At 34.5% G+C, this 26,245-nt stretch overlaps 3 protein-coding genes across 4 annotated transcripts; 2 read left to right on the top strand and 1 right to left on the bottom strand.

Moving 5' to 3' along the window:
• Positions 1-303: 303 nt before the first annotated feature.
• On the bottom strand, positions 304-25,603 carry LOC112460403 (ATP-binding cassette sub-family A member 5-like). 2 transcript variants are annotated; one of them, XM_025025060.1, is made up of 24 exons: positions 25,514-25,603; positions 22,998-23,116; positions 16,572-16,745; positions 15,881-16,062; positions 15,592-15,799; positions 15,379-15,454; positions 15,136-15,289; positions 14,798-14,984; positions 14,396-14,539; positions 13,918-14,068; positions 13,678-13,751; positions 12,899-13,351; positions 12,384-12,733; positions 11,660-12,066; positions 11,202-11,459; positions 10,463-10,727; positions 9,979-10,153; positions 9,270-9,606; positions 8,308-8,582; positions 7,639-7,788; positions 6,897-7,258; positions 6,347-6,554; positions 5,694-6,033; positions 5,120-5,199 (listed from the first exon to the last, which is right to left on the bottom strand). In XM_025025060.1, exons 2-24 carry the CDS (start codon positions 23,088-23,090, stop codon positions 5,120-5,122), a joined length of 5,103 nt encoding a protein of 1,700 aa, XP_024880828.1. In that variant the 5' UTR covers positions 23,091-23,116; positions 25,514-25,603. The 2 variants fall into 2 exon arrangements, with proteins under 2 accessions (XP_024880829.1, XP_024880828.1); XM_025025061.1 differs by lacking the exon at positions 25,514-25,603 and having other exon boundaries at positions 304-5,199; positions 22,998-23,090.
• Positions 18,911-20,889, top strand: LOC112460405 (tubulin polyglutamylase complex subunit 2). The gene is made up of 2 exons (XM_025025063.1): positions 18,911-19,181; positions 20,074-20,889. Exons 1-2 carry the CDS (start codon positions 18,938-18,940, stop codon positions 20,631-20,633), a joined length of 804 nt encoding a protein of 267 aa, XP_024880831.1. The 5' UTR covers positions 18,911-18,937; the 3' UTR covers positions 20,634-20,889.
• Positions 21,875-22,907, top strand: LOC112460404. The gene is made up of 2 exons (XM_025025062.1): positions 21,875-22,228; positions 22,475-22,907. Exons 1-2 carry the CDS (start codon positions 21,901-21,903, stop codon positions 22,576-22,578), a joined length of 432 nt encoding a protein of 143 aa, XP_024880830.1. The 5' UTR covers positions 21,875-21,900; the 3' UTR covers positions 22,579-22,907.
• Positions 25,604-26,245: the final 642 nt, after the last annotated feature.

The raw sequence follows: 26,245 nt of genomic DNA, 5'->3' as shown, positions 1-26,245 counted from the left end.
AACGGAAATAAATTATGCTTTAAAGCTATTATAATAACAGTTTTTAATTGTGTAACAGACAATCAAAGGGGAATTTAAGAATTTGTTTTGAGGCGATAGTCACAGGGAATTATATAAACCTTAAATAAATCATTTATCATTGCTATTTGCGAATATTAACAAATAGTAAGAAATACATGGAATATTGTATCAATTATAAAAATTAAAATTTGAGTAAAAATTGAAAAAATAATTCTTACGTTTTAATTTTAAGGGTGCGTTATCTTTATGAAATAGAAATATAATAAAAATAACGCAAGTTGAAAAAATATTAAAAATTTTGCTATAAGTATCTGATCACATATAAATTTACTAACTTGTGACAGAGAGAGAAACAAGTCAATCATTTTATAGTTTGATGTTAGATAAAGTTTATTCAGTTCGACTATGTTATTTGAAAAATTGGATGATAAGAAATATTTATCATCCCCGATCATTTCTCGTAAATCAATAAAAGCGGAATTCTAAAATTACGGTGAATGATATTTGTATAAAAAGCATATTACTTCTCTTTTTCTTTATAGGACCAAGAAAGTTTATATACACGTTTTGCGGGAATGCTTCCCTTCCAAGTTATTCTATGCTGACAATTATTAATTATTAATAACATTATATACAAGCTGTTCCAAATTCACTGCGCATCTTTTTTTCTCTCTTTTTTTTTTATAAAAAACACGTAAATATAAGTATGTATAAAATCAGTTCTTTTAAACTGATTTCCTTTGTTACTATGTGACACTATTTGAAAAATTCAATCTTTTCTCCTTGATCAGTAAAGATGTCACAAGGCATAAGATTGAAGATGAAAAGATTGAGAAGGTAGAATGGCGTTTTTATTAAATTTTCATTTGAAAAAAAATTAAACCAAAATTTTTCAAGAGATTATATTACTTGTTGAATGTCGTTAAAGGAAAAAACAGTGAACTTGGGACTGTCTGTACAACATATATTTGTAAACAATATATAAATCAATTCGGGTACATCTCACAAATAATTTGTTTATGGAAGGGACTAAGATACTTTTCCGATCTGATCGGAAGATCGATCGCGTTTTAATTGACGCCCTTTACCATTCACGTCTTCAATTACATATTCGTATCTACTTCAATTTCTTATATATTGCTTAATGTTGATCAGTTCTCCCTCCCTTATGTTGACTAAAATATGCGAAATTATTCTCGACAGAAAACTGACTTAACTCTTTACACTCGAATGATAAATACAAGATAAATACAAATTGACGAAATATACCACGAGATTGGATAAAATTTATACATATACAATAAAATTATATATAATTATCATACGAATTCTTTTCGCGAAACATTCAATTAGTTACAGAAGAGAAGAAAGTAACTTATTTTTTATTAACTTAATTTTATTTTTCTTTCAAATTTCTTTTTACAAGATCTTCCTTCAATTGGGAAGGACAATGATGTGTAAAACAGGATTGCCGTGTGCAAAGAGTTAAACCTACAATATTAACAGTATCTTCCAACCTGCGATTGTTTTTTTTTTTCTCTCGGAATCGTTCGCTGTATTATTCAATCGATGTTTAACGGTAAAGAGTGTCCGTACGATTGTTATCACACAAGAAAAACGTTCTAGTTGTTGCGCTCGAGACTATAAGCCGTGTCATTCTTGCGTATTTTTTTCTTCTTCTCTTTACGACTACGGCCCTCCCTGGGGGGTATTCTTAATTACGTGTGTAGAAAATGCGAGAGGTGTTCGAGAAATAATACGACGCTTCTCGCGGGTTTCGGAAAACGATCGCGCTTGTGGGAGTGTCGGAAGAAAAGTAACAGGACAGAAGAGATCACTATGGAGATCACTTCGCAGCGCTCTCCAGGAACAATCGCACTCCACTCTCGCGAGCAGCATATGACCTGCAGCCGACAATTTAACATTTCTCGGCTTCTTCGAGTTATATAATATATATAATATACTGAACCCAAGGCACGTTAATCTCTTCGCATATCAAAAGAGAATAAAAACATCGTCCCGATCTGCCGATCACAGTATACGCGGAATGTCGCAGCATCAGTCGACAGAATTGACCAGTCGCGCAATATTTCTCTTAATTCAAAATCTTTTTATCTAAATCGCAACCGCGACGACTCTGATATCTTTCTCGTCTCGTTTCCCACCTCACCTCTTTCAGGAAGCATTTTTCCTCGATTTCCCGGGAATTATAATATAAACACAAATATTAAATGTCGAGATTCCACAACGTCGTTGCGTCGTGCTAAAAATTCGAAAGTTCGGCTAAAATTTCCTGACCGAAAGATTTAAGTAGTACATTTGCGGTAATTATATATCCGCGATGAAAGCTACTTCTCGAACACTCCTCGTAATTCGATGCATCCAGCCCAATAGGACTCACGTCGGCGCAGCTTCGATATAGCTCGGCTCAAAAAGTAGGCAATTTGAAAAATCCCATATTATTCCAAATCTTTTCTCTTGCACCTCGAAAAATGTGTCTATTTGTAACTTCATCTTAAAAAGTACTTATGATAATACTGTCTGCGCTCCTTTACAGTAGATGAATACAGAAAGTCGAGAAGAAATCGTTATATTTAGTTCGTAAAATCAAGTTTTTTTTAAATCAGGGACTCATCAAGAAAATTGATTAAATTTTGATTAGTTCTTATTATCTTTATTCTCAAAATCATTATCTTAGTATTATACTATATTTCTTGCAAGTAATAGAAAAATAATCCTTTTTTTTTCTTTTTCTGAAATAAATTGTTGCTATAGAATCTAGTATTATATACAAATATTTATTAAAAATTTATTTTAATGCTTGATAGAAATGTATTGACCGTGTACGCCTTAATTCTTATTAAAATATTAAATTATTTAATTCCATTAGAAGAAATATAAAGAAATAAAAAAAAAAAAAAAAAATACTAAGAAATCGCTGAATTTTAATATACCTCAAGAGTTCTTAAATTTTCATTAAACTTTCTTTGAATTACCTATTTTCTGCAGTCAACAATCGCGCAAGATTGCAGGTAAAAAAAAAATAATACTACAATAGGTAAAGAAATACAATAAAACAGTCGATTAAAGTCTTAATTAGGACAATAAAATAAGATTTATAGTGCGATTTGCTGGCATGTAATAATGTGACTAGCCGAGGACTGAAATCTCGCAAGTTGTCATCTTCTCGAGCCGGTCTATCGATCTGCAGTTACCGCGAACGAGCCGTCCTGCCCCGAAAACAACGGGACGTGCGCTCCAATTCCAGTGCAATATCGGTACGAGATCTATCGGTAAGTTTTCAATTACGAAGTAAACTATCAGTACGTAATCTCGACTCTACGCCACCGAGGACGTTCATTCCTCGCGCATCGCTGCGCTCACACCCGACATTCACCCTCGGACGTCAATCTCCGGACAGTGAAGGATCCACCTCTCGGACGCGACGTTACGGGATGAAACGATGCCGATGAGAGAGATAGAGACGTCGGATAAAAACTTCGTGGGAAATATCGAGCGTAGAGCTCAGCTTTGGGAACAACGATACTCCACCGTTAAGAGGAAGCTCGTGCTCAAATCGCGACTATATCTCCGTAATACGTTTCCTTCGCGATACTATTTATAGAATAAATACACAAAACTTTATAGAGAGAGTCTTCTTTCCCGAAAGACGATTGCGCTCACTAGCACGAGTAACACCACCGTCAACGTCTCTCCCTCGTTCACCCTGTCACCTTGACGTTCTCCTAAAGGAAAGACACTATTATTAGATTCCTATTTGTTCCTAACTGTTTCACAATTCTATTGATCGTCATTCCTTCGGTAATCCGAAGGCGATCTGTCGCTTCAACATCTTCTTCAAGCACCATCTGAAGAATTAACTTCACGTTCCATCGTCCTCCAGTCATTTCTTCGACCTAAACTGATTTATCCCGATGCTCCTTAGCATTCCATGTTGGAACTAATGGATTATTTTTCCATCGTTTCTCGATCGCTAATTTTGCAGCAACGAGATGATTTTTACCAGGTTAATAGCGAATGTGAAATTCTCTATCTTTTTTCTTTAATCTCGAAATTAAAGAATTTTAGTGTTTCTTTGAAGTTTCATCTTACTATTCCGTTTCTTCTTTGGTAAAGCTGCAAGACAATTTAGGACTTAATGCTCCTTCGAAATTGCAGGCTAGGACTAGTGACTAACTTTTGTGTGTTGTGGTTCTCTCATAGTTCCCTCGTCCCTTCATCATTCCGTCAGTTTGGAGCTACAAAGCGACTAGTTACTTTAACACTCCCTCAAAGCCCTCTAGGCTTTGATAGCTATTTATCTGCTCGCCATTTTCTCATCCCTAGTTTTCTATCATCTTAATACTGCTGTCGAACGTACAACGGTGAGACGATTGGTTGGTGGCTATCCCTCCATCGCTTTACGTTTTCTTCATTCTTGCTTTGATAGTCTAGAATTTAACTTAGTCTTTTTTTTAACACAACACAACTGTTTCTTCATTGTTCTATAATTTCCTAATTGCTTTCTCAATACTTTGGAACAATTAAATGATTCTTCGTCTCGCCATCTTAAATGCTACGATTCTTCGATAATTGTTCCTTGTTGTTCATCATATCTCTTCTCGATTAATCATTTCTTCATCAAGCTCAACGAACGGTTTGTCACCTTGATGCAACACGTCAACTAAAGCTAACAAGATTATCCACTCAACTCCTCTTTTCCCATTATTCTACCTGATCGTTTCTTCATTGTCCCTCCAAGGATTTGAAGGCACAAGATGATGTGTCTCTTTGCTATTCCTTTGTAATACAACACTAGAATCGTTAGATATAACTGTTATATTCACTGTTCCGTTATCTGCGACGTCTTGTAACAAGATGATACGTTTCATTACATTGTCATTGGCTCAGTCACCTAATTTGTTAGCGAAAACAATGGAAATTGCTTCACAAACTCCGGAAACCAAGCAATTAAAAACATCTGTTATATTTTGAGTACATTTTTTCCGCAGATTAACAGTTCTTCCGCGCACACTGATCGCGAGTCTATCACCGATTATCACGTAACGACGGTACAACGTCATTCCAGGGAAATGCCCTAATGCGAGAATTTGAGGAACACCTGTTCCAGGGTAGTTTGACTAAAGCTGTACTCTTCTATATCCAGTTCGAGTTTGGCTGCAAACAGAAATTTTCGAAAAGTTACGAAAACTTTCTTTCACAAAGTTAAAGTTTTAAATTCCTAAGTCGGAAACTTTGAAATTCGAATCTTGAGTCATTAAGTATCTCTCAGTCAAAGAGCTCTATATAAACTCTAGTTTTATTTTTCTCTTATTTATTTTATCGCTAATCGAATAGTTTTCAAGTTAAAAATCTTGAAAATTAAAAATTGTCCATTTACTACTAAAAATTAAGACGCGACATTTGAAATTGTTGCAACTGAAAAATTTCATATTAAAGATATCCAAATTAAAACGTCCTAGACATAGAAACCAACAAAAATAATAAAACTACTTTTTTTACATTTCTTATCTTTAAGTTCTAATATTATCTAATGTTTCTCGTTTTTGTTAGATAAATATCTTTAGATTTTTGTGTTTTTTAGAACCATGACAGATCGATTATTGAATACTCTGAAGAAATTCTTCAATCCCTTTAACCCATCTTCTCACCTTTCTCCAATTGTGTGAAGCAATCAGCTAGCGAGGTCACCGCGTGTTGGGGTACGGCAAAAACTAACCGATCAGCGAAGCTCTCTTCCAGAGTGGCGTCGGAGAAGAGGCCGGCGACGAATTCCTTTAAACCGGCGATCCTGTCGCCGGAGGGTGTCGTCGGTGTGCAGTCGCCGCCCTGCAGCTTCATTTCTAGGGTGTAGCCAGCACCGTAGAGATTCTTTAAGTGCTGAGTCGAACCGATGCATCTCAGTTCACCCTTCACCATTATGCCGACTCTTGAACACAGCGCGTCGGCTTCCTCCATGGAGTGGGTAGTTAATATAACTCCCCTGCCGCCCTATTAATTAAAGTATTAAAGAGATCTTTAGAAGAAAAGTTTAATATGTATTTTATACTCGAATGCAAAATCTTTAATCTTTTAATATAAATTACTGATTTTATATTGATCTATTTTGATAATTATCTTGTTATCATTTTATTATCCATCCTTCTCTCTATTTACTGTTTATTTGCGCTGGTATTATATTATATATTTTCATCTTGTTTATAAGAATCTTGTAAAAAATATATAATTGTTTAAAAAATGTATTGGATAAGACTAATTGTAAGGAGAATAGCTTTTTAACATATAGCGGGTGTGGCGCTCTCACCTGAAAACTAGCGAGAATCGTGTCCCATAGGAATCTCTTCGACCTGGGGTCCATGCCCGTACTCGGTTCGTCCATGAGAATCACCTTGGGTCCTCCGACCATTGCCATCGCGAAACTAAGTTTTCTTCTAGTTCCGCCGGAACATTCTTGACTCTGCTTGTCAGCGTGTTCATGAATCTGTAGCTCGGACAAATATAGATCCACGATTCTGAAACAATCAATAAAATGAACTAAATAGTTATATCTATGAAATACGAAGAAAAACATGTATAGTAATTAAAACCGAATGATATTCTACCAACTATGTTAGCTGATGGTACTTATTGATTTATAAATCGAGAAACTAATCGCCACATAAAATCAAGTATCTCTTAAGATTAATTAATAGTGTTACAATAATTTTTGACGTCATAATAGAACTTTGATGCCAAACAGAATTTTTTTTAAGTTTATAATAATTCAATTGTTTATATACAAGTTAATTATTAATTCCTGAAGAATGAATTACATGTTTTCTTAGATAGATTAGATAAATATTGAAAAATCGCACCTATCGACATCACTCCATGGAACCCCGCGAATCGCGGCGTAGCATTCCAGATGCTCTCTTACGGTGATGTTTTTCCATTGAGCATCGTGTTGGGGACAATAACCCATCTGCCGGAAAGCATCCGACATGTGGGTGTTGATGTTGTGGCCGCTGATTTGCACCTTGCCCTTCGTTGGTACCTCCTCGGCGATGATGATCTTCATCGTCGTAGTCTTGCCGGCGCCGTTGTGGCCCAGCAGGCCCAGTACTTCGCCCGGTTCCACCGCCAACGAGAGATTTCGCACGGCGATCTTCCGCTCCTCCTCGCGCTTCGAGCAGCAGGACGATCCTGACTCCTTTGGTCGATACTCCTTTCGCAGGTTCTATAATCGTGCGTTTCACGACGCGTGAAATAGAATAAGATTGCACTGACAAAAATTAACATTGCATCGCGGTGAAAAAAAGATCGAATCAATTGCTTGTTAATTAAAACGAACTGTGTGTGACTAATTTTATTATATCCATTAAGATATTTAAATACAGGGATATACATCTCTGGCTAATATTTTTATATTACATAGATTATTATTACATAGATGCAGATTTAATTAGGATCAATATTGACATAATTTCGATCGAATAAAAGCTTGCAAAGTATCTAGATATTTTAGCAGAATTTCTCATTGACAAACTTGCCTATCTGCTTTACTATTCATATTATATGTACCTATAATGGATAATAATTTAATTTATACTAACTTACCTGAAGCAATACTAATGGCGGTTCTTGAGCGAGGGCTGGCGAAACGACAAAATTGAAAACCTTTTGCCGCTCATTTTTCACATCCGTGTCCTCGTGTTCGCCAATATCTGAATTTTCCATAATTTCCTCACGAACAGTATCGCCATCACGCTACAAGGATAAAAAAGATGAGACATCTTGTATTACAAACAAAACTTCAGATATTTTTAGTAGGTTTTAATAGATTTAAAATTGACTATTCTCATAAACGAATAGCTAGAATGTATATCTTAAATTATATGAAAAATTTGCAATATTTATTTATTAAATAAGCAATTAAATAAGCAAATAATTATGCAAATTTAATTAAATAACAAAAAATTATAAAACAAAAATGTATAATTATATATTTTGCGCAAGATACTGCATATTAAGTTATCTCATAAATCATTTTTAGATTATAATCAAATAAAGAAATCGACGAGTAAATTAGGAAAACAAAAAAAATTAAGAAATATACCTTTTTTCTATAAGACACTCGAATAATTTAAATCGCAATGCAAAATATGAGTACGAATACCGTGCTTAACAATATCCAACTTTATATGTTTTGTACATGAAGTTTTGTACATAAAAAATAGGTCTACGGTTAGCAGTAAAAATTTTAAGTGATAACTTAAATGTGCTAACCAGGAAACGTTTAAACATATCGCTGACATTGCCGCCGCTCTTGTTGATGTCCAGCAAGACTAGCACGAAGAACCAAACCGGGCATTGCACCAGCGCACCAAAAGCCAACAATATGATTTCCATGGTGAGGTAATCAGACATAACGAGATAGTGGCAGGCGGCGTTGATGGAGCACATCAAATGAACGCGATCCACGTAGTACACCGCCGCATATGGCACGTACATGCTGTTCAATAGGGAAAAGGCCACGTGCAACGCGAACGAAGCTGTCCCACCTTGAGCAACAGATCGTAACATGACAGATAATTTTGTAATTTTGGTGTTATCAATCTTGGTAAATGTATCAAGTCTCAAGAAAAACAATTATGAAGCTTGTAATCTCAAAATTTCAAATAAAGATAAAAAGGAAAAACATAAACAGTTCCATGAATCGACGTCACAAGTTAGAAATTGTCATTCGAAATCAAAGGCTTTTGAAGCTTCCTAGTAAGCAAACTGCCCGCAATATAACAATAGATTGACAGTAGATTTGTTCAGATCCGGCATCATCATCCGTGTCTGCATTAAACTCATGTGTTGCTAGCAAAGTCTGCCGATATAATCTGGCAGCAAATTGTTGGCAGAAACCGAACAGATCTGTCATTTCGTTAACATTTCAATGGAATATATCATTTAAATGGTTACGAAACAGCAGATACTACTTAATTTTTGCAGTTAATTTGCCATTTATATTCTGTTACCAAATTCTGTTATATTTTTACTGATTTTATCAATAAAATTTGTAGCAGACGCTTCCAAAATCAAATTTAGCTATTCAAAAAAGAAAAGATATGAATGGTCTCAATCGATGATTAACATCGCGAATTAGACGTTGAAATCAAAAGCTTGCGAGAAAGGTGCCTTTCAATCGCAATTCCACTAAAAGAAAATGAGATAATCTCAGTACACTGATTACTATTTACCGAGTCCTTGCATATCGAGGATCATAACGAGTATGAACGGTAGCATCCCGAAGAAGGTCGCGATGTTCGGCAACATGCTTTGCGCGGAGTCCAACTTGTCGAAGATGTAACTGAGACATGTACAGAAGACGATGGACGATGGGCAGTAGAGCATGATGAGAATGCCGAGGGTGATGACGGCCGGTATTTCCCGTAGCGAAGGCACGTCGAAAAGGAATATGATGCCGAGGATGCACAGGCAGATGAAAATCATCAGGCCGGCTAGTACAATGAAGTAGCTAAGAAAGTACATGGAGAACGACAGGCCATTCACGCGAAGTTGATTCTTCGCTTTGATCTGAAAAAATATTTATATGTAAATTTGTATGTAGAATCTCCCTGAAAAAAAGTTTCTCCATACATTACATTTTAACTATATGTTTGCTAACTGTAAGTTTTACAATCGATTTTAGATCAGAAACGTTTATTTAAACAAATATAAAATATCAAAAGAAATTAGCTTGAAACCGACAAAAAAAACTCAATTTCTGTTTCAAATAAAAATCACATTATTATGTTTAACTTTTAATATTGTTAGTATTGTTAAGATGCTTAATGCTAAATATTACAGTATAAAAATTCTAATTAAACAAAAAATTTTTGCGAGAAAATAGAAGCTGAAACATGACCTGTGTAATCTATAATTAGGATTTGAAAGCAAAATTCTTACCTCGCGATCATAAACCATGTCCACCGCTAAAGTAATCGGCAATAATATGAAAACCATGCCGAGAAGTATGGCACAGCTGGCCGCGCCGACATTAAACTGTTGGGGTTGCGACGTTTGTTGGAAGGGGTGTGTTTTGACTTCGATTGGCGTAGCTTCGTTCTTTCCCGAAATCAATCTAAATAAAAATTTAAAATTCATAATAATGTTACTCAATTTGAGGCAGATTTATATCCAATTAAATTGCAATCTATTTTGTTTCATACAAATTAAAAATGTTTAAAGAAATAAATTTGTGTGGTTCTTAATATCAAGTATGTTAATATTTACAATATTAATATTTTTTTTATTTTATATTTTTCAAAATGTTTTACAACAAAATGTAACACTTTGAACAACTTGTATCTTTAAAAAACTCTTGTACTTTAAATATTTCAAAACCACTGAACCTTCTTTATTTTTTCCACAGCCACACAGATAAACTCACCTATAATAAGCGTTCGAAAGAATGTTTATCAATATTGGAAGAGAATGTTGCATCGTATCGTTGTATGTGACAGTCAGATTGAGTCGCGGCAAATTATAATCGTTAATATTGAAGGCGGCTATATGCGGTGCGATATTCATTAAATTCGCGAAATTGCCATCGTATTCCTCGATGTGCTTGGCGTCTTGAGCTATGCTGTCTATCAACTTGGTAATGTCGTGATCGGTATTATTTAGATAGACGATCTCGGTTTCGTTGTATGTACCTAAGAAAAAAAAGAATTCCATAATTGATTTAATTTTCCAAAAATAGTAACTACATTATCAAACTTTAAAAATATAATTTGTTCTATAAAATAAAGTTTTACATACTCTTGCCAATAAATTCATGAATCTGATTGATTTGTAGCAACAATCTTTAAATAAGTGATATCAAGCTATATTATATGTTATATTACATATGTTAACTAAATAATTAAAAAAAATCAAATTTAGATAAATAATTTTAGTCGTCCATATTCGTAAATTTATAAACACGTACTTAAATATGTAATAATCCTATCTTTTTACGAAAATATATTTATAAAACAACAATCTTCTAAATTAAGACGATTAATTTGGGAACGTCGCTCTTTAAAGAACTGATGATTTACAATACTTGTTGAAAATAAACTGAATGCGAATAAAAAAAAAAGAACCGAGCAACTATCTCCTATTTTGTATAAGTTGCAATCACTTACGGCTATCAAGTTTTAGCGATTCCATCCTGAAATCGACCGTCCGGATGCTGTTCAGGTAGAGACCGAGCGCTATCAGAGCCAGCGGCATGATGATCGTAAAATACAGCAGTTGGAGGTTTCTAAAAAGTCTGAGCACTCTTATACGTAGCATGGCGTAGAGAATTTGAAAGAAGTTAGGCCGAATCTTGATGGGATCTAGGCCGAGACCGAGCACAGGTGGATTTCGATCATTATGGACACCGTCCGGCAAATCGTTCGCTAAATAATTCCATATAATATTACTACACTAGTAACTAATAGTTAAACAACATATTACGGTAATACTGATATTTAATAATATTAATTAATAATTAGATAACTAACAAAATCATGCGTTTATTTATTTTAGGAAAAATCGCTTTCTTCGAAATTGCAAAAACTTTGGGGACGGAACGTATGAGAAGAGATGATCCACACACCTTTTCCTTGGCTGTCGGCCTGTACAGTTACCCCCTCGTTCTGTAAGCTCTGATACGATGTGCTCTTGGACTGTAACGAAAGCGATCGGCTAAGCGCGCGATTGCGCACCATTTTCTTCGACAGGTTGTCCATTGTGCACTCGGTCTCCTCGTCTTTTTCCAGATGCAAGAATACCTCTTCCAGGGTGGTCATCGACACGCCATAGCTGCTAATGCCGAGCCTGGCAGAACGAGTCTTGATCTCGTTCTCGATAGCGGAGAAAAGGGGTGCGAAGTTTTCTACGGAGTTATGAGGTAGAATGAAGCTCAATTCCCGACCGTGACGTCTCGCCTTCTCCGCTTTGCCCACGTGTGTCATTACTAATCGGTTGATAGCATGTTCCCTGGCATTACCCTCTAGGACTAATCTATAATTGTAAAATAATATTCATTAAATGTTTGAAATTATTTTATTTTTGACGGAAAATTATATACGCTTTGTAATTCTTTGTAATAATAAGCTCCAATAAAGTGTAACGTCGAATTTTTTGTACTGTTTCTATACTATAAAGAATTAAATTATTTTTACATCAAACTATTTAAAATAAATAAACGCTAAACAAGAAAATATTTCTTTTCCGTAAGTTTTTTTTCAAATCGAGAATTTAAAATATCAAAATTTTAATTTCATAAACTTAGTTTTCTATCAATGTAATACGAAGATAAATACTAGTAGGATCCTTACGTTAAATGGTATCCAATGCCGAATTTGTTCTTTAAAAATAGGGAGCTGCCGCAACACCTGAGCTTTCCCTTGCTGATTACTGCTTTCCTGTCGGCGAGTATATCCGCCTCGTCCATGAAGTGAGTTGTCAACAAAATCACTTTTCCGTGCCGCCTCGACTGCAGAAGGGACCACAACTGTCTCCTCGAGTAAGGGTCCACCCCAGCGGTAGGCTCGTCGAGGATAATAATTTTGGGATCGCCGATGATAGCGATTCCCACAGATAGCTTTCTCTTCTGTCCACCGCTTAGGTATCGCGCGAAGGTGTCCGCTTTCTCAACCAGATCGATGTCTTTCAGGGTTTTCTTCACCTGGAGATCAAACAAACGTAATCTTTATCGATTTTTATTCTGTCTAACAAATAAAAATGCTGACTTTCATTAATTAATACACACTACTATGCAAAGTAATATGTATAAATCAATATAATAAATATGTTATCTATAGATGTTTTTGTTGACTACATAAGTACATACCTCATGCCGTATCATCGAGCGTGAAATGCCACGCACTGCGGCAAAGAACTCGAGGTGTTCGCGCGGCGTCAGCAAATCGAAGAGGATGTCGTGTTGCGGACAAACCCCGGTCATGCTGCGTATCGCCCGCATGTCATTGGAATCGCGCACATCGTAGCCGAATATAAGGGCGGTGCCGGATGTAGGTGTGGTCAAGCCCGTGAGAATGTTGAAGAGGGTGGTCTTGCCTGCGCCGTTGTGGCCGAGGATGGCGGTGATCTGTCCCTCGTAGATAGTTAGATTGATGCCGTTTACCGCCTTGATCTCCGGACGCCTGCACTTGTGGAACGATTTGTAGAGGTCGGCTATCCTGATCGCTTCGCGGCCCTTCATCTCGCGCACCACCGGCTCCACGTCGCGATTTGCCTCCTCGCTCGGAATGAACGAGTTCGACTCGCCGTTCGATGACGGTACCTGCAAGTTTCACCCAAAACTTATCAACAACTAATGTCTTATTGTTAAAAGGACGAAAGAGTGAGTCGATTAATAAGAAAACTTTTTAGATACTTCAGAATATCTCCCACATGTTTTTATAAAGTTTCTTGGACTTTTTTATATTATTTTAAAATATTTCAAATAGTTCGTACATCAATAAAATAGTATATCTCAGTAAAAAAAATTTATAATTCTATTAAAAAAAAAAGAATAAACTTATTCAACGTGTATATGTGTGTAATATATTATAATGAGAGATTTATGGTTTTATTTAATATTTTTGTTATATACTCTTAAAAACTCACCCTTTGAACCTTCTTTGAACACCAATATCCACGTAAAAAACAAAACCAAGGTGGCCTCTTGGTTCCATGTTCACCTAGAAATTGATCTTTACATTAAGTTCTATCCACGCAAATAAATTGTTTCGAAGAATTATTTTAATGTAAGAATATTCTTGTACTTAGCAAAAAATTAGAATATTTTTGTGTGAAACAATATAATAGCATTGCGGTAAATTACGAACAAAATTAAAACAAACGTACTTGGTATCACGGAATCGAGATAATAGGCCAGATAGCCATACAGAAAGATATCCAGAGTCATCATGATGAGGCTACCACCGAAAGGTATCCCTGGGCCGGACCAGAGATTGTCGAAATTGACTCCCTCACCTTGCAGATCCAGCACTAGAGCCTAGGTAACACAGAGCCAAGCTTTTTAAAATACATGATATACATCGGAAATCCACATTGTCGCAATTATAAAAACACTTGTAAGTCTCTCCTTGTTAAATCGTTTATAAATATTAAGTAAAACATTTATTTAATAATAGGAAATGTGTGAATTGTTTAATGTTCTTCAAAAAAATTATAAAAATTACATATTCTATAGTCTTTTGTAGAAAATTAAATAAACCATTACTATTATTGTCAATTTGTTTCAAAATTATGTAAGAGATTAAATCATTAAATCTAAATCTCAATAGGATAAATTGTCATCACAGAGTACTTCGAGACTTACCTTATCCATTGCCAAGGCGACGGCGGCTGGACTGATCAAAGAAACGAACCAGTATGTGACTGAGCTGGAATCACGCACGAATACTTGGATGAAATACATCAAGCTCAGTATCGTGACAGCAAAATTTCCCAAGACACCAGCCGTCTGAAACAGAGTAAAAAGATATTTTTATTATGCTCGTATTAATATAATCGTAATAATATAATCTTTATTGATTAAAGATGTAATGGACAAATAATTTATAATGCTGTTTTTGTTAATCTAAGACTATTAAGATACATATACAATTGTAGAAATTGTCACAAAAATTGCATTTTAGAACAAAATTAAAAAAAAATTTAGGTATAAAAATTTCATTAAAACTAAAATATATGAAGAAGAATCCTGTCAAAAATTACTTACGCGCGACTTGTCGAAGAATGGCGTGATCATAAAGGCAAACATAATCACGGAGAAACTGTATAGAACAACCAAAAGGAATATCGGTAGGAAGTGCGTGTGTTGAAACATTTGGAGTGTGAAGAGTAACACCACTCCGACGGCAGAGAGCAAAAATACGAAAATGCTGTAGATGATGAACCAAGACAACCTATGAGAGATAAAAAAGAAATATATAACGCTGGGAGAGAATATTATTAAGAACACTTGACATATAAATGAAAGAAGTTAATTTAGGAGGAGTTATATCGTTGGGGTCAAAAATCGATATTCGACAGTTATTTATAAATTTATGATCTTACCAAAACACGGAATCGTTTAAGCCCATCATCTTCATTCCCTCTTTAATCTTATTTTCCTTCTCGCCGACTATTAAGATCAGAAGATAAGTGACAAACTGCGAGAGCGCTAAGACCATGTAAAGCGGAATAACAACTCTGAAGGCCAACATCCAGTCTAAGGAAATAATATAATCGTTAACACAGTAAACGTGGCGTGTATTGCAGAAATAAGTGAATCTAAAAATTTCTGGTAAGACTACTCACCAGCGGTATACGCTTCCTTGGGAAACATTATGAGTTTAATATCCGGTATTGTCACGTCGGAATTTCCCATATCTAACTGCAAAAAAGTAACATCGGCTCAATCCCTAAATTTAATTGCCAGATCAGACTTATGTTCTTATCAAGCAAAAAACGTGGCTCACAAATAAAATTAGTAGACATTTACTAATCTTCAAAGTAAAAGAAAGAACTCACTCTTATCTTTGTGATATCCATTATCATCTGCAAGGCCAAGAAGCCGGAATGCAAGTAATTGTTGACGGGACAGGATTCCCCGGTTTTTATTGATAAAATGTCGCCCATCCAGTGCCCGGTCTTATTCTTTCGACAACTGATCGGAGCAGAATACAATTCGGTTGGCGATACGGGCAAGGTATACGAAGGATTCGTCCTAATTTCATATCTAAACAGTAAAAAAAGTTCCATGTATTAATAAAAAAAAAACTAATAACTGAGCTAAGCTTGTAAAAATTAATTATCTTACATAAGACGCTGTGATATTGGCAGGGGGTCCTCGAAGATAACTGCTAGGGGTACGCTGTAAGGATCTCTCCAGTACGCTGCTTGAAGATCATCCTTCGTGTCGAACACCATGAAGTTTAAGGGAAGCTTATCGGGATAATCCAACATAGAACGCCAGAGGCTATTCATGGAGTTTAAGAAGCTCTAGAAAATACATCATTAATTTTATATCACGCAAAATCTCACAATATCCGGCAGAAAGGCCATTTCTTCAAGCAGTTTATGGCGAAATAAGATTACATGCGATATTGTAAAAGATATATATGTGGCAAAAAGAAATGTAATTTTTAATGGAATTTAAAATTAGTTATTTCTAGATAAAATATTGTTTCAAAAAATTTTTAAAAAAACGGAGTTAAAATTTTATATTCTTATTGCTAAACATGAAAATTGGATTTTTTTTCAAACGTTAACTTTTGCAGAATTATACTTAAAACAGCAAGGGAGCTTATTTGAACAGACAAATCAATTCGTAATTAAAAATATTTTTAACAAAAAACAAAACGGGACAAAATAATTTTATTCATACATATGTTAATTATAATTGCATTATACAAATTGTATTTTATAACACTTAAAAGCAAAAGTACTTGTACTTGATTCAATGATTCAACGCATTGAGTCGGCGGTGATCTTTAGAGACTAGTACTCACGAGGGTTTCCGTAGAATTGGGCACCACGGCGATCGTATTGTTTTTGTAGCCTTTGAATAATTTGAATATATCTCCTTCGTGCCTTTGCGTCGTCATCGCGGGGAAGTTTGGGTTGGGTATCATAGCCTTCACCACGATCAAGGCTCCAAGGATATAGAGGGGTAGAACGACCTCCTGTAAGCAATCAAGTGGTACTGATTTCGGATCAAATAAATACGCACCGTTAGAAGTTAATTCTCCGTTCGTAACACTCACACAGAAATAACTATAAGTATCATTTTGGTAAAAGAAATCAAATAGCGACTTCAAAGAAATAAACTTCTAAACTCGTCTCTCTGGAGAGACAGATGATAATTAATAAATTAACAATAATTATATATATGTATAGATTAATATTATTAATCTATTAACTATCATGTATCTATATATTTCATGTATATATATATTTCATCTTTCTCTTCTTCCTTATCCCTTTTTTATTTACTAAATAATTAAAAATACATATATATATAAGAAAATATACATACTTTACTATTTATAATTCTAAAATTAATTGGTAATGAGAAAAATAAAGCTTCCAGAAAGAATATAAAAAAAAAAATCAAAGAGAATTTCTCGTCATCTTTTAAAAAATACATTTTGTAAATATAGCCACTCCATAATTACATGCGGTTTACACTGAATGAATAAAATTATTCTCATATTTTTTTTGCAGTTAATACTTGCAGTATGCTGCAAGATAGAGTAGTTACTATTTCGTTTTATATTGCATCTCTGAAAACGTATAAACACATAAATTCTATGCGCGGTAAGAACCCGCGTGTCTCGTAATTATTCCGTGTTCCATACGCGCACCTGCTGTCCTATTTCACTATTCGCAACGCGATACTAAACAATACTTCAAATCGTTTCGACTGCGTGTTCTTCCCTTTTGATAAATTGACAATTTTCTTTCAAGAATTTTTCACAAAGCTTTACTCAGAGATAGTAGGAAGAATTTTATATTCATAATTTAAACATGAGGCTGCATGATAATTTATTAATAATTATAATATAAGATCATTTTATAATTATTGCCTCTTTTTGCAAATTTTATAGTTAATTTGTAAATAATTATAGTTGTAATCTTTTTCTTAATGATATTGAGATATAAATGTTTGTTTTATAAATAATTAAAATTAATAGATATATTATACTTAGTTAGTAACGTTAATTTATACAAAAAATTAAATGAGTATCATAGTTGCTTTTTGAAGTAAATTTCATTTCAATTGGATAAATCTTGATTTTACAGGCTCGATTGTCATGACATTAAATATATTTAAATAGTAGATTATGTAAAAAGCTGAGACACACACACAACCTAAATCTTTTTTAAGAAAAAATCGAAAAGCTTCAATAAAATTTTTTAAATTAATTATGGATGTACGTACATACAAAGAGACAATAAAATTGTAAGACACTGTGCATTGTTTGGGGGTATTGATAGCTTCGAACGTTCCGTCGTCATGGCGATCAACAAAGAACCGACGCATACTCTGATGATTGCTAGACCGTCGAAAAGTAGAACTTCACACCGTTCACAGAGATCTTTTTGACATTGTCACGAACGAATCGTAATGTGTCGTAATGCAATCGTAGTGCAAAAATTTTTACCATTTCGGCGTTGGTATCAATACAATTACGTAACCCAGATCGACGTAACGTCGATTTCGAAAACGTCATAATGTTCGAATGCGAGTGAATGAGATCCTTATATTTCTTCTTCGTAGGAAATGAACAGAATAAGTGAGCCAAATAGCATAAACATACAAATGGTAATTGCTTCCATCTGTGACTTAATGCACCATTCATTTACTCGTCACGTCTTTTAACTTTTATCTGCTGCAAGGAGCGGGCATTATATAAGAGAGGTATAGTAAGAAACAGAGGATGATAAGAGGTAGAACAAAAAAAAAGAGAATAAATTTGAATTGCATAATGGTCTGAGGGAAATGTACATGGAAAAAAATGTACATTTTTATTATATATATTAAATATTAATTATTTATACAAATTACAAATATAAAGTATAGCTTTGATTATTTTCTCGTTCTTTGACATAATTGTAAACACTTTGGATATAGTTGTGTGTCTATATAAAATGCTGCTACAATATTATAATTCTTGCCTCGATTATCCTTTACGATTTCTTTACGATTCCTCTTTCGTTCTTTTTTAATGTAAAAGTACTAATAGCTTACAAAATAGTTGGAGATTGAGAAAGATCAACAGAAATATATTTTGCAATGTTAAATCTTGAAAAGAACAGATCAATATAAAAATAAATAAATTTGCAAAAGACGGAGGGTAAGAATTCCGAGACGATGTCGTTCTGTGTGGACATTGTCACCGAGGATTCCTTCTACGAGAATCTGACCCTCGGCGTGGTCAAGATCCTCGAGGGCTCGCCGTGCGTGAGAAATGTGCGAGTCGAGAGGCGAAACGGCTGCGAATCCGGCGCCATTACCACCTGGGAGCAACGCCATTGCTGCACGCTTCCCGAGGACATCCGGAATTTTTACGCCTCCATCGACGGTTTCCTGCTACAGTGGAATCTTGATATATCAGGTATTCTCGATGAATTTTTTAATTTCTAGCTCAATGTAATCCTCCCGTAATCCTTTCGCTCATCGATTGTATTTTTTCCATTTCAATATTTATATATGCCCCGTAAAATTATATCCTATTTTTATTTTATTTTATTTTATTTATTACATGTAATTTTATCCATTAGAAAATTTTTTTCTTATATTATTAAAATAATATAAAAAATATTATTAAAATAATATTCCATATAATTTTGTAAATTATAAACTTTATAAATTATCATCATCATATTACAGGTTTATTGTAAATTTGTAGATATTTATTATTCCAAGTTAGCAACACATTTTAAGATATAATTTCATTTATTTAATATAATTTGTGATTTTTAAGTAAAACTGCGAATAAAAGAGTAATCCCTTTTTATGCAAAAATGGTTATCGCCTTCGAGACTTAGGGTTCGTCTGAAAACTTCCGAAGATATGCATTTATCTTTGAATGTTGGATTTCATGTTGTGATAATGTGATAAAAATCATTAATTCCTAATCACTGAAACCATTAGTTGCTGATTTCTCCTAAAGCTTGCGTGTCACGGACTCTTTTACCGCGTTCAGCATTTTGCTATCAACAATCCTTAGATCTATCAAAGAATCTTTCATTCGGCAAAGTAAACAGTACACTGAGATACATTAATCAGTGTAGTCATAATTCAGTTGTCCAAATAATGAGAGATTATAATCAAAGCGGCACCGTCGAAAAGACATCACGTAATCATTTAAAAAGGCTTTTGATGTTCCAAAAATACTTTATACTTTCACCCGGATTTTTACTCGTAGCAGTGTAGAAGACTTATTGATCTCAAACTGATGGCTTTAATTCACCGACACTAATTCGAAGATTTCATGTCGATACCAGGCGAGGAATTCTCAATAGGTCGTATGGAAATCGGCGGTCTTTCGTCGCTAAAGAGATACGTCGGCAAGGATCGGCAGGCGGGACCATCGACGCAAGAATCGGGGGCCCAAGGAGGAAACGTCACCGCGGAGCCGCAGGATGCCATGTTTTCCGGGGACTCGCGCGACTGCAAACTCTTCGAGATCGGCCAGTGCTTTCCGGGGCCCGAAAACAGTAGGATCTATTTGGCATATCGTTCTAAACAGGAACAGAACTCGCCGAGTATTTGGCTCCATCGAGGCAGCGGCTGGTACCATCTGGCTGACAATTTTACCACGTACTTCCGCATGATGCTGGTTCATTTGGGCCTGCCACTGTGGCAGTGTTGCGTCGCCGGGTTGCCCCTGCCTACCTGGGTCGAGCAAGCGTATTTTCTGATCGGGCCCCATCTGTTGCCGTCCACCGTCGAGCCTACCGAGTCTGTGTCTGTTTCATTGTGGAATAACGGACCCGTTAACGTTCTTGATCCGGCTATCTTCAAGGCCAAGGATAATAAGCAGAGAAACGCTCGCAAAAAGTGAGCTTATTTCAGTATTGGTACTTGACATTTTTTACGAAAGCAGAGTTCCGCTCAAGATCAAGCTGATAATAAAGAAAATTTGTAATCTTTGCAGATTCCCAATAGATCCTACCACAACATAGTGAAATATTCTTTCTAATACTTTATCACTGATTGAGTATAGATTACTATAGATGAATACGTGTAATATGTGATCACGAGTATCAAACAGTGAAAAATGGGTTTTCTCACTTTTCTCGCCATGTATCTATAGATATATACAATATAATAAATAACCAAACATTCCAGATCTAGCAAATTGTAGATATTGGAATACAGATTCAGAAGATAAGTGATTATTTGAGAATTGGATGCAGCTCTGCAATGCGGAACCAATTCCAAAACCTTATTTTTCTGCTAGAACGCGAAATATTAGAAATAAAATTCTGCGCCAACGTTATCATATATCAATGACCGAACTATGATCCGAAATACAATTCCAATTTGTGTTATTTACTTTTTTAAAAACGCATATTACAAACTTTTACGATCACTTTGCAATACAGAACTAAAAATCACGAAAATGCGCTTGGTTCCTTATTGCATAACTGCATCCAATTAAGATATAAGGAGCATTTGGAGTTTTTAGATAATTCATTAATCTATAAAAAGAAAAAATATTTAATATATTTATATATACTAAATATATCTTAGGTTCTCGGAAAATGTGTAAATATTAAATCTCAAATTTAAAAAATCGGTAAATATTTAACAACCGAAATGAATCTATAATATGTAAAATATATATTTATAGCGAATATCCTAGACCCGACCAAAACTATTAACAATTTTAAATTATGAAAGATAATTTTATCTAAGAATTAATATCAGACTATTATATAATATATAATAGATAAAAAATTAATATATCTTGACAAATCAAATTTCAGAGAGATTTAAGTAGATACAAAATAACTTACTTTGTGTTTAAAATCAAATATATTTATCTATGGAAAGAATCATGTTCCTATAACATGAAACTGTAATTAGCGAAATTATGCTTGAGCTATCGAATTACTTATGATTTTTAAAACTCTTCATTATTTTAGTTAAGTATAATATTAATATTTGTATACATGATCATATTAATATTAGGTATATATAATTTAATTAAATTTTCAAATTTAATTCAAGTATTTAATTTAAGTAAATTTCCGAATGATTTATCAAATTATAATTATAACTTTTTCTTATTACGGAACGTATCTAATTTCTAATTATACTTATTAATGCAACATCTTCATATGCTCCGCGACAATGACGTAAAAAAAGCGCGAGAAATTCAACGAGACAGAGAAGCCTTTTCCCTTCTTCATCTAACCCTTGGCCCAGTTGGCACCGCGATTACACAAAAACGCCCGATTGGCAACGTAGTTGGCGGACGCAGTCTGCGACAAGACGCAGTCGTGTCGTCGCCATTCCCGCAAACGTCCGCGTCACTCTCTTCTTTTTCGTCGTTTTACTTTCGTCGTACTCTTATATTTATACAGTTCTACGGATTACCTAATGAATGTGAAGTTAGTTATTCTCGGCGAAAATTCGACGGAGGCTCTAAATGTGAAGTTATATAACTCTTATACTGTTATACTAGATTGATCTTATATACTATCTTATTTTTCCATATATATCTATCGTGTATTATTAATCAAACTCAATCGAAAAAAACTTAAGATAGCTTTTTTTAGCTGAGGTTCAAAAGCATCAAAAATTCAAAGTCAAGGAGTCAAGAAGTGAAGATAGAAATGTCATATATCACAGAAATCTTTATATATCTCAGCTATTTTTAAATGAATTCTGTTACAGACGCGTTTAGTTGGGCTGAACTAGATAGTTTCCCGTTGTACAATTCTCCCAGTAAACAGTATCGGGATGTTTGGCACATTCCATGCTTCAAATGTAGAAGATAATATAAGTTGATCGAATATCAAGATGTTTCTCACGACGTGACAACGAGCTTTAAGTTCGTCACTTCGATTCGATTGATTTCAATAAGCAGCTATTGCCTCCCTTCAAGAAAACCTTTAATAATGATTTTGGCAACACATTTCTGCTCGTGATAGCACGAATATCCACTTGGCACATGTCCCAGGACTTGTTCCCCGAGACAGGTGTCGATTTTTAATTTAACCACATTTATCCGAGGATTATCAGGTAAATGAAAATTACACCGAATGACTATAAGAGTGTTCACAGGTCTCCATTTTAAAGTTGAATTCCGAAAATAATCGATCGCGGCCTAAAAGGTAATCAAGCGCCAATTGTTACCACGATGGAAATTTTTGATTGCAGTATCCCAATCAGTATATCAAAATTAAATTGAACATACCATAAACGTCTTCCGCGTATCGCGTTTCTTCAGCAGGAGATTCCTCACGAGCATCGCCCGCAGTTGGGCGAAGTAGAGCGCGCACGAATTCATCCTGCGTGATGCATTCACCCTCTCGTCTGCAACAGAAACATCGACAAACTAAACGACGGCGAAATTTCAATGTTTGACGAGTAACAGAAATAAAAGCTCAAATTTTGTTGCAAATATTGTTAGCAATCCATTTCGATCCAATTCTAATTTGATTTTAAAGCATAGAAAAAGATGTTATTGCATAATACTTGCCAAGAATAAAAATGGACAAAAATGAATCGTTCTTCTACAATTTTAAGTGAGCATTTATTTCGAATTAAAATTTATATAATTTCAAGCTTAATTATTAATTTTTACATATCAAGTTAAGCAATTTAGATAGCATGTCATCTTGCATATGATATGATATTGTATACTAACAATAAGTATTTATTCGATATTATACGTGTGTATTACAATCATATTGTTTTCCATTACATTATCATTATGCAACAAAATGTTGAGCTTATTTACAACTTTTAATAAAGATATGAGTATGTAATATAATAACAGTAAAGACCCTTGCACGATCCCAGGCAACAGGCGATAGGAACAGGGAATAATAATAGAATTTCTGACGCGTTGGATTTCTGTTCTCAATTGTCTGTACCTGACCAATCACAGTGATTTGATTTTATATGGCGTTTTTAGTGATTGATCAGGTACAGGCAATAGAGAATAGATTCCAACGCGTCGAAAATTCTGTTCCCATTCTCTGTTGCCTGGCATTGTGCAAGGGCTTCAATAAATCTTGTTTCCCATATGTTTTCTGTAAATTTTCATTAATTCCATTAATTTGCATTTAAAAGCTCGTTGAAAAATTAATGCATTTATGTATTAAAATCAATGTATTTATAAGCAAATTAAATGCATATATTATTGTTCATTTTCTCTCGCGCGTGTGAGTAAACTATAAATGCGATCGACAGTTAAAAATAGAAAGCAATAAGATATATATAATCTGTCGTCTATGACGGAACGTAAACTTGCCACTTAATTAATGTTTCCACGGAGAAGCAGAATATCTCGCTCTTTCTCGCTCTAACGAGTAACGCACGGAAAACGACGAGGAGGAGAAACTAAACTCCGGATGTAGGCGTCCAACTGTAGAACAGTCGCGCTCTTCTCGATTAATTAGCTGAATTTGTTTGCACAACTGCGAGACACGTTCTCCCCCTTACATCTTCTCTGTTCGCTCTCCTCACTCGTTTGCTCTCTGCAGTAAATTCGCGTGGTAACAATATAGTTGTGCCAAGCGTTCGACATTTACGTTAATTAATTGTTTGCGACAATCACATTTGAAAGCTCAATCGGATTGTGTACAAAATAATCCTTCATAGAACTTATTCTCGGTGTCTTAACACCGTTCCAGCTATGCCTGACTAAGCATAATTTTTATCGCCCTCTTGAGGGGATTTCCTTTCTCCTTCTCTTATAATTTCTTTTAATAATGCTTCTTTAAATGGCGTAGTGCAAAATAGATAAATCCACCCATTTAATCGTTCAGTGGATAAAACGAGTAGATTAATCCGAACGATCGGTAAAATGTTAATATTGTAATATACAAAACAACGTATAGAATTTTCAAATAATATGCACGCACATTGCAAATTATAGTTTTTTTTTTAATACATTACAATTATATGTTTTCTTTGATCAACTAACTCACTTTATTATCTCTTTTATTATTTTAGTATATATGTAATGTATAATATAATCAACATTTTAAAAAAGACTGAATTATAAAATATGGAATAATTATAAAAAATAAAATAATGTTTGCAAATTGAAAAATAATTACTTTTTAACTTATACCTTATATTTACTTTGTATATAACCGTTCTTACACAAGAAAAAGAGAAATAATTTATTCTTCTTAGAATCACAAATCATTCGAAAAAGATCTATAATTTCTGGAGGAAGCGTGCGGTCGAAAGAGCAAATTTTCTAAAGTATTTGATCTCTTGAAAGGCGGAAGGGAAAAGCCTTTCTCTCGTGTATAAACCTTGTTTAAATAAAACCCTCAAATACACAAAGCAGTGTAGATATCTTCTATATTAATCCTTTTGCAATACCGACGATTTCGATAAACGCACGGGCTGCGATGCTTGGAGTTAGTTCGGACCCCATTCTTATACCTGTTTGAGATCTTCATTTATTTCAAACAAAGTTTGAATTGTTGAAAAGGTTCTATCGCACTATTAAAAAATACATTTTTTTTTTCGACATGCCTGTCATTATCGCTTTAATATAAATAAATGACACAGTCGTCAAGTGCTGAGGTATAGTTTTCTAGGTCTAAATGAGACTCGAACTCTCGCTCGGCGAGAATTAAAATTCATCCTTTTAAATTTTCTTGTTTTGCGATCCATTCAATTATACAAAAATTTCGTTAAATTTATGAAAAAAAAAAACGGTTGATATAAATGCGAGAGTATACTCACATTAATTCTGAAGTGCGCCGAGTCTACGTCCAAGAAAATGACTCTACTCTGCCGTACCCTCTATTTGACTATGATTGCTGGCGTTGCTGCTGTCGGTGATTCCGGTGACGGTGCCGTTGTTGTTCCCGGTGCTGTCGTCGTTGTTACGTTGCTGGACGCTGCCTCCGTTAACGACGACAATCGATTCGCGCTGCTGAGACGTTGCCTTACCACGTGACACGACGGCGGCATCGCAGCGACGGACGGTGTGCTTGGAACCGCGTCCGCAACCATTATTGTTGCTCCTCGCCATGCTTGGCGCCGCTAACAACTGCACCGAAAACGAAGGCCAAGTCGTTAGTCCTTCAATCTTATCATTTCGTAAGAAAATAATACATATAATAATTATAATATTTTTAATCCCACCTAAAACATAAAGGAGAACCACTTCAAGATCTTATAATAATAGACTGTTCTTTGTGTGATGTTATCTTCAATGAAAGCCTTTTGTTTTTCTAGATTATTTTTAGGGAAAACTTAAGCTCTCTCTAATTTTTTAAAATACTTGATATTTAAATTATTTTCGCATTATATTAATTATATTTTATAAATTATTTTTTTATTAATTATATTTTATAAATTAATTTTAATTATACAAACTTTTATTAAAAGGTCAAACATTCTAGAATTAAATTTCGTAACTTTATCAATATTCCCCATCTTTAAATAGTCATTTGTATATAAAACTAGATA

This window comes from Temnothorax curvispinosus, unplaced genomic scaffold (genome assembly GCF_003070985.1).
Source record: "Temnothorax curvispinosus isolate PA1 unplaced genomic scaffold, ASM307098v1 QBEX01010484.1, whole genome shotgun sequence".
Lineage (NCBI taxonomy): Eukaryota > Metazoa > Arthropoda > Insecta > Hymenoptera > Formicidae > Temnothorax > Temnothorax curvispinosus.
Note: the sequence above shows the minus strand (reverse complement) of the source record. Positions and strands in the feature narration are given on the sequence as shown.

Excerpts from the sequence above, each read along its gene's own strand:
- LOC112460405 (XM_025025063.1), top strand. The coding sequence starts at position 18,938 with ATGTCGTTCTGTGTGGACATTGTCACCGAGGATTCCTTCTACGAGAAT. Across the intron at positions 19,182-20,073 it reads GTGGAATCTTGATATATCAG|GCGAGGAATTCTCAATAGGT; the intron begins GTATTCTCGATG and ends TGTCGATACCAG.
- LOC112460404 (XM_025025062.1), top strand. The coding sequence starts at position 21,901 with ATGCAACATCTTCATATGCTCCGCGACAATGACGTAAAAAAAGCGCGA. Across the intron at positions 22,229-22,474 it reads ATTCGACGGAGGCTCTAAAT|ACGCGTTTAGTTGGGCTGAA; the intron begins GTGAAGTTATAT and ends ATTCTGTTACAG.
- LOC112460403 (XM_025025060.1), bottom strand. The coding sequence starts at position 23,090 with ATGAATTCGTGCGCGCTCTACTTCGCCCAACTGCGGGCGATGCTCGTG. Across the intron at positions 15,800-15,880 it reads CCAATATCACAGCGTCTTAT|ATATGAAATTAGGACGAATC; the intron begins GTAAGATAATTA and ends TTTACTGTTTAG. Across the intron at positions 15,290-15,378 it reads CAAGGAAGCGTATACCGCTG|ACTGGATGTTGGCCTTCAGA; the intron begins GTGAGTAGTCTT and ends TTATTTCCTTAG.